This window comes from Notechis scutatus, chromosome Z (assembly GCF_049901735.1).
Source record: "Notechis scutatus isolate UNSWTSFEM ecotype Mainland chromosome Z, rNotScu1.2, whole genome shotgun sequence".
Lineage (NCBI taxonomy): Eukaryota > Metazoa > Chordata > Lepidosauria > Squamata > Elapidae > Notechis > Notechis scutatus.
This window is the reverse complement of record NC_142025.1, coordinates 79,904,454-79,913,123: the sequence shown is the minus strand read 5'-3', so window position 1 is coordinate 79,913,123 and position 8,670 is coordinate 79,904,454. Positions and strand designations below refer to the sequence as shown.

General features: G+C 36.4%; 1 protein-coding gene across 1 annotated transcript in view; it reads left to right on the top strand.

Annotated features, from left to right (window-relative positions):
- Positions 1-1,658: 1,658 nt before the first annotated feature.
- Positions 1,659-8,670, top strand: part of ZNF830 (zinc finger protein 830) — a 34,143-nt gene continuing 27,131 nt past the window's right edge. The window contains exons 1-2 of the mRNA XM_087947142.1: positions 1,659-1,841; positions 3,369-3,473. Of these exons, the coding sequence (XP_087803268.1) occupies positions 1,710-1,841; positions 3,369-3,473 (237 nt within the window). The 5' untranslated portion in view covers positions 1,659-1,709. The remainder of the gene's footprint in view (positions 1,842-3,368; positions 3,474-8,670) is intronic.

Here is an 8,670-nt window from a genome sequence, read left to right as displayed (position 1 = left end):
ATGGAGGCTGAATTCTCATGTTTGTCTTTATTATGTACAGATTTAGTTTTGTATAAGCAATTATTGATTGATATGGGAATTGATGTAACAGATCCTATTGTTGTTTATGAAGATAATCAATCAGCAATACAGATGGCTTCAAATTTTGCTGTTAAGACAAGAACGAAACACACAGATTTAAGATATTTAAATGTGAGACAATGTGTGCAAAGTAAGATGATTAAGCTAGAATACTTTATGTCAGAAAACAATATAGCAGATCATTTTACAAAGGCCCAAAGCTCTATAAAACATAAGGCTAGCTGTGAAGATTATGGACTTATAATGTAAGGTTGTATATATTGTCTTACCCAAAAGGGGAGAATGTTAGGAATATAAGTCACCTAACAGGTATTTGGGTTAGAAATATATAAACCAGGATAAACATTTTAAAACTGTATCTTTAAGAAAATGCAAAACTGTAATTAGGTGTGGTTTCTCAAACGGCCATAAGATGGAGCCAGAAATCTGGTTTGTCTTAGTCTTAGTCTCAGAAGAGAGTGTGAGTCAGTCTCTGTTTCCTTCTGTTGGAAAGTATTGCTGTTCCTCCATTTTTCCTAATTGACTGATATTCATGGATTTGATGTAAGTCTGATACTGAACTGTTTTTGACACTGGACTTTGCTATTGGATTATCCCTGGATTGAAAACTGACTGATTTACCTGTGAATGACTTTGGAGTGTATTTTGAACTTTGCTTAAACTTTTATTGAAAGTAAAATAAACCTACATTTACTGTACAGTGTATCTGTGTGCTGTGTGTGTATTATTCAAACACTTCTCTCAAATACATCTCCCTGTATGCACTCATTCTCCTAACAGGGAATTACCTCAACAAGATTAGACAATCATTTGTCCAGAATGCTATAGACTAGAATCTCCTACTTGGGCATGGGGTTGGACTACAAGACTTACAAGATCCCTTCAAACTATTATTCTGTTATATAAAAAAATATTTTGTACTTTTCTCTTTTTACAGTAACAACATGGAAAAAAATTATTTTTTCCAAAACTTTTCCCATTGTTTTGTTGTAATTGTTTCTTTAAAAATTGTCTCTATTTATCATATAATTGTTTACTTCTGTCAGGAGAGTGAACTAAAAGACTTCCAAAGTCCCTTTCAACTCTTGTTATTCTGTATTGTTTTATAGCACAAACACTGAAAGAACGCTAACAGCGCTGATTTCAGTTGGATAATGCAACAGTAATATAGTTCTATATTACTTATAAAACTATCTAATTAAACTTTTAAAAATAGTAATTTCCTATCTATATAAAACCAGAATTACAGCAGAATCTTATAGCTGTATCGAATCTCATTCCTTCAGACCCAGGCATACCTCATATCTAACGCGGGAAAATATAATTATACGTCACAATCACCTAAATATTTCGGCTTCCTATCCCTACATGTTAAGAAAAATATTTATGGCATTATCTCCAATCTCAAGAGATTTGCTTTTCCTTGGTGGATTAATTTTGAATCGATCTTTTTTTTCTTCAAAATTGAAGTAGCACTCACACAGAGAACTGTTATTATTATTTTTTTGAGACGGACTCCACGTGACGTACAATCTCTGCGACCATGGCGCAATGTGTAATCGCGTTTTTTTTACGTTGAGTATCGTGGCAGAGAAATCGGCAAAGGGGCAAGGTTTTGTTTTGCAGTCATGGCTGCTTCGACTTCGGGCCGAGGAAAACGGCGATCTGTTGGTACAATGGGACAAGAGGAGCTGCGGAGATTAATGCGAACCAAACAGCGCGAGTCGGCTGCGGGGAAAATGAAAATCGATTCGCCCTACGTTAGATATCCTACCTTTTCTTCGGGCGAGATGCCCCCCTTATTGCGACAGGGAGGTTTATTTTTAGTTTTGTCTGTCTCGGTTGCTCACTGGAAGTGACAGTGAACTAAATCTCGCTCTTCGCTTCTTTTTTTCTGTAGGGTAGGCATTTTAGTTTATTATCGCTACCCTGCATATTGTGGATTGTTTAAATATAGCAATTAATAGGGTGTTATGCATGTTTGAAACAAAAATACAAAGACTCTACACCAGAGTTTGCAATCTGATCAAAATGTATTTTCCTAAAGGAGTGGGTTAACTGGATGGAAAAACTTTTGCATTTCCTTTAAGCTCCTCTCTCTTAGTTCTTAAAAGACTTTTTTTTAGTTTGTCAATTGCTTACAAGATAATAGGTATAAGTATAAACATAGTTATGAATACATGAAATGGATACATATAAGAAAAATAAAAAGAAACAATAGCACAGGGATGGTATGCTTATGCTTATGCAGGGGGCCTACAGACCTCTTAGGAAAGGGGTGAGGTCAATAGTAGAAAGTCTAAGGTTAAAGTTTTTGGGGTTTGGGGAAAAAGCCACAGAGTCAGGTAGAATATTCCAGACTTATGTATGTTTACCTTTCTGCTACAACAAATCTGGCAGGATGTTTAGTATGCCATACTGAGGAAGAATAAAAGAATTTAGTAAAATATCTAAATGTAGCCTAGTTGCCAGTTTATATTCAAGTGAAGACCAGATTCCTCCAGCAATGAGTTTCCTCCATTCTCTACAGGTAATCCTTGACTTATGATTACAGTTGAGCCCAAAATTTGTTTTGCTGAGGGAGACATTTGTTAAGTGACTTTTGCCCCATTTTACTACCTTTCTTGCAACAGTTGTTAAATGAATCACTGTAATTGTTAAGTTAGCAATATGGTTATTAAGTGGATCTGGCTTCCCCATTGATTTTGCTTAGCAGAAGGTCACAAAAAGTGATCGCATGAGCTCAGGATGCTGCAATAAATATGAGCCAGTTGACAAGCATCTGAATTTTGATCATGTGACCATGGGGATGTTGCAACAGTCATAAGTGTGACAGTCAAGTCATCAGTCACTTTTTTCGGTGTTGTCACCAAATGAACTCGTAAGTCAAAGACTAGCTGTATTGTTCAAATGTCTTGTTTTTATTGATTCACTGCATTTTTACTGGTAAAAGCAGTATTAGTATGTTTTGTTTCAGTAAAACATAATTAAAGTGATAACATCAGGTTCATGAGGGAATTTAAAGCCTGTGTTTAACAATGATTACAAACCCTAACCCAAGCTGATTTTTAAAAAGAAAATATAATTTGTGACTTGATTGCTTTAGTTATCTTCATTTGGTTCTTCCTGAAGTTCAGTGAAAAAAATAGCAATTCAGGTACTATACTTCAAGTTTAGTCACAGAAAAATGTGTAGCTACATTTGCAATGGTAAGTTTTCAGAATAATCTTTAAAAGAATGTTGTAGTTTTGAGAGATTATTTTTGAATTTATTTTCTTAATTGCAAGACTACATATAACAGTTTGGGGAATTTAAGTTGCTCTCTGTGCAATGTGACTGTGAAGAGTGAACTGTTGTGGCAAACACATGCTCATGGAAAGCAGCATAAGGAGGTAAGAGAAGTTTAATGTATATCATACTGTAAGAATACATTAACTTTTCACTTTTAATATATCTGATTTGGTTCCTCTAGCTAGTCTGTCATTTAATCAATATATTGTTAAAATAAGGGAAACAGTGCATCCACATGGACCAAGCTTTTTTGGCTATCTTGATTGTCCATTTAATCCAGCACATGCAGGAAAACTTATAGGACAACAATAAAATAAGGGTAAATTGTAGCCCCTTATGAAAATTGTCATAGAAAATAAATGAGATGAGGAGATCCACATCAATAAACTGCTTCCAACTGTAATTGATTCTGATACTTTGTATAACTTTTGGATGGGATAGGTTTTTGTACTATTTGTATTTTTTTTAATTTTGACAAGGCAGAACCATAGGTTGGAGTAGAGTAGAATACAGGTAGTCTTTGAGTTGCAAAAGTAATGGAGGCTGCTAATTACATTTGTAACCCAAGGATTCGTAGGAGTGAACTGCGTAACTTGACCGTGATCACTCCCTACTTTCGCACATGCATTTGCTAATCAAATGCACAGGTTATTAAGTGCACATGAGGTATCTCAGGGTGGGGGAAGGCCATGGGGTGCTTAGTGATGGAACAGGCCATCTGCTTCAGACCACCGAAGGCCTCCCCCCACCCACAGATACCTCATGGAATTGCTCCCGCCCATCCTGCCACGTCGGGGCTCCACAAGCAGGCCTTTGGAGATTCCCTTCCCTTTCGAAGATCTAGCAAACGGTTTTCTCTCCAGCCTCTCTTGTTTCTTTCCTTGTTTCCCGGTGGGCGGTGAGAGCAGAGGGAGAGCAGGATGAACACGCCCTGCTCAACTTCTCTGACTCACTGAGGCTGCTTGCCACTTCTGGAGTGGTGGGCAGCTTTGGTGAGTCTCCTCCAAAGGCTCTCAGGTCGGCCGAAAAAGCGTTTGCATGCTGAAGTGGGGCTTTGGGGCCACGAAATTGCATTGCGTCAAGCCTCATGGAAGCTTCTGAGTGCCCTGATCTTGTGGGACTTCAGGCATCCATTCTCTGCAAAAGCAGATGGGTGCCTGAAGTAGTGTGAGACTATGGCCCTCAGAAGTTTCCAGTCTCCAAATGAAAAGTGTTTGAGTACCTATGGGGCACTTAAAAACGGAGCAATATCGGGGAAAACTAGGGAAAATCACATTGAGCAATTTGCTTATGTGATTATCCGAGTGCTCGATGTTATTGTTTATATTCATCACTGTCTTGAATGAGACCAATGACTGTTGTATCATCTGCAAACTTCATTATTTTGTCAGAAGAATCCTTAAAGATGCAGTCATTGGTATATAGGGAGAAGAGCAATAGAAGGAACAAACAGGCCTGAGGGGTACCTGTACTAATTGTCCAGGTGCTTGATGTGATTTTCCCTAGTCTGTTGCTTGCTATTTGTCAAAAAGCTAGTAATCCACCTATAAGGATAGACAGGCACAACTAGCTGAATCAGTTTAGAGTGAAGAATTTCTGGAATTATGGTATTGAATGCTGAACTGATGTCTATAGAAAGGACCTGTGTATTAAAGATGTTGCAAGATTGCAATGTCATATTGATAGCATCATCTGACAGTCTCTTCATTTGGTAGGCAAACTGCAAAGGGTCTAACAGCAGATCTGTGATGATTTTCAGGTGGGCCAGTACTAACTTCTCAAAGATGTCAGAGCAATCAGTCTAAAGTTATTCAGCTCCCTGATATAGAGTTTCTTGGAAACCAAGATAAGGGAAAGTTTGAAGATCATAAAGATCATAGATTTATTTTTATAAAAAATGAAATTGATACATTTTCCTGTTGATGTTAGAACAGAAATATACAATTGATAGCAATGGAACAGTACAGGTAATCCTCAATTTACAACCATTTATTTAGTGACTGTTCACAACGGCATTGAAAAAAGTGACTTATGATCACTTTTCACACTTAATACTATTACAGCATCCCTATGGCCATGTGATCAAAGTTAAGAAGCTTGGCAATTGATTCATACTTACGATGACTGCATTTCCCCTGTATGAAGTTATCAGTTTTGTGACCTTCTGACAAGCAAAGTCAATGGGGAAGCCAGAATCACTTAATAACCATGTTACTAATTTAACGATTGGAATGATTCACTTAACCACTGTGTCTAGAAAGCTCATAAAATGGGGCAAAACTCACTTAATAACTGTCTCATTTAGTAATGGAAATGTTGGACTCAATTGTGATTGTAAGTCGAGGACTACCTGAATTTTAAAATATGATTTAATGCTATATTGAGTATAAATTTGTTCTTGAAAACAATGAAATGGAAAAGAGATAACCCATTTTCCTAATTGTTTTATATACATACAATCATGTGAAAAAGAAAGCACACTCTCATTGTGTTCTATGGTTTTACACGCTAGGACATAGTAAAAATCATCTGGTTCTTAGCAGTTCTTAAAATAATCAATCACAATAAATCAGAATAGAGATAAAAGAGACTTTGGAGGTCTTCTAATCCAACCCTTTTCTCAAGCAGGAGACCCTATACCATTTCAAACAAACGGCTGTCCAATCTTTTCTAAAAAACCTCCATTGATGAAGCATCTACAACTTCTGAAGGCAAGCTGGTTAATTATCCTCATTGTTAGGAAATTTCTCCTTAATTCCAGGTTGCTTCTCTCCTTGATTAGTTTCCATCCATTGTTTCTTATCCTGCCCTCTGGTACTTCAGAAAATAAGTTGACTCCCTTTATTTACTTTACCCTGACTCCCTCCTTTTTCTCTTTACTAGCCAAACCCAAATCCTGTAACTATTCTTCATATGTTTTAATCTGAAGGCCTTTAATTATCTTAGTTGTTCTTCTTTACACTTTTTCCAAAGTCTCAAAATCTTTTTTGTAGTGTGGTGATCAAAACTGAATGCAGTGTTCTGGGTGTAGCCTTACTAAGGCTTTATGAAGCGGTACTACTACTTCACATTATTTTTGTTCTATTTTTCTACAATCAAGGATGGTATTAGCTTTTTTTAGTTGCTGCCACACACTGCTGGCCCATATTTAAGTGATCGTCCACTAGGACACCAAGATCCCTCTCACAGTCACTACTTTTGAGCCAGGTTTTCCCTAATTTGTACTTGTATCTTTGTTTTTTTTTTCTTGCCTAAGTGTAAAAACTTTGCTTTTCTCCACATTCAATTTCATCTTATTGGATAGGACCCATTGTTCAAGTCTGTCAAGATCTTTTTGGATCCTGAGTTTGTCATCTGGGATGTTGGCTATTCCAGCCTGCTTAGTGTCCTCAGTATATTTGATGAGTTGTCCCTCTATTTCCTCATCTAAGTCATTTATGAAGATATTGAAGAGTTCCAGGCAGGGGTGGGATGCTACCAGTTCTGCCCGGTTCTATAGAGCCAGTAGCTCTGAAGAGCAGCAGACACAGAACCGGTTCTGGGTTTGCTGCTGTTTGGCCCACCTGCCCACCTGAGGACTTACTTGTTCTTTATTTTCTGCTTTTTCAACCTCAGCTGCTTTGCGCGGCACAGCTGAGGTTGAAAAAGCAGGGGAAAAGAGGCTTTTTGAATGCTGCGCACCTGCGCACAGCGCTTTTCAGCTGCCCAGGAGGCATAGCCTAAGGTTATCTTACGCAGTAATCACCGAACCGGTAGTAATGCTGGTTGAATCCCACCCCTGGTTCCAGGCCTAAGATGGAACCAACTGCTTACTTCTGTCCATGTAGATGTTGTTTCATTAAAGATGACTTGTTGAGTATGGTTTGTCAGCCAGTTACAAATTTATCTTGTGGTGATGCTGTCTATCCCACATTTTTCTAGCTTACCAGGAATTAGGTTGTTAAGATCAGATAGGTGTTCTCAAACCATTTCCTTGCTTATTTTAATTTTTATTTCTAGTCTATCTTTCACGGTTATGTTTTTGGTAGGTTGGGCTGCAGTTTCTCTTTGCATGAAGAGTGATGCAAAGAATGAATTAAGCAGTTCTGCTCTTTCTCTGTTTCTTCCTTGCCATCTTTTCTCTTAAGTGGACCTATTATTTCCTTGACTTTTTTCTTGTCATTTATATGTGGAAAGAAACTTTTCTAATTATCTTTGATTTTTGTTGCAAGTCTTTGTTCATTCTGAGCCTTTCCTTTCCTGACTTCATCTTTGCAGATTAGGGCTATCTGCAGATACTCTGACAGTTTTCTCTTTCCATTTTTTAAATTTGTCCTTTTTGTCTTTCAGTTTATCAGAGAGATCTTTGTGCAACTATACTGGTTTCTTCTTGGATTTTTTTTCAATTAAAATTTTTTATTTTTATATTACAACCTATAAAAAAATTCAATTTCAATTGAACAGTGTGTTGCCTGGGTATGTGTTATTTTAGAAAATAATCATCAAAATTTTACAGCAATAGTCATTACATTGATATTTATAGTAATAATATTTGTTTATCCATTTTAACATAACTCTCTTATAACATTACTTCTTATATTTCCATGTTTTCAACTTCTATTTCTATTAGCCAACCATTGATAAAACAGGTCCCATGTCAAAAAATATTCAGTTTCCTCCTTTTCCTTAACTGTCAATATTAGTTTATCATCTCTGCACATTCTAATATTTTTTAAATTACATTTTCATCTGTTGGGATTTCTTCACTTTTCCAGTGTTGTGCAAATACAATTCTAGCTGCAGTTAATACATGTAAGATCAAATATATTTTCCCTCTATTATATTTTTCCAGTAGGATGCCCAGCAAAAATCTTTCAGGTTTCAGATCTATGTGTTATTTTGTCATTTTTTCCAACCATGCATGTATTTTTGTCCAATATCATTTTGTTTTGGGGCATGTCCACCACATATGATAATACAAACCAGATGTCTGATTACATTTCCAACATTTAGTGGACATGTCCTTAAAAATCCTTGCCAATCTTGTTGGTGGGATAGGTTTTAATACTTAATAAACAGTTATACAATTTCTTTATTAGTTTTTTTATCTGTCCCTGTTAGTATTTGATCTTAATTTTGTTGGTTCTTTATACAAAATGTACATTTTGGCATCTTTTTCATATCGAGATTGTATCTGCACTTGTGGCCCCCATGTTATATCAATCCCTTGATTACTCAGTTTTTGCTTAGTTTTAAATTCCCCCTTTTCATTCAAAATATCTCTATATCTTGTAATTTTTTCCATATTGATAATATTTG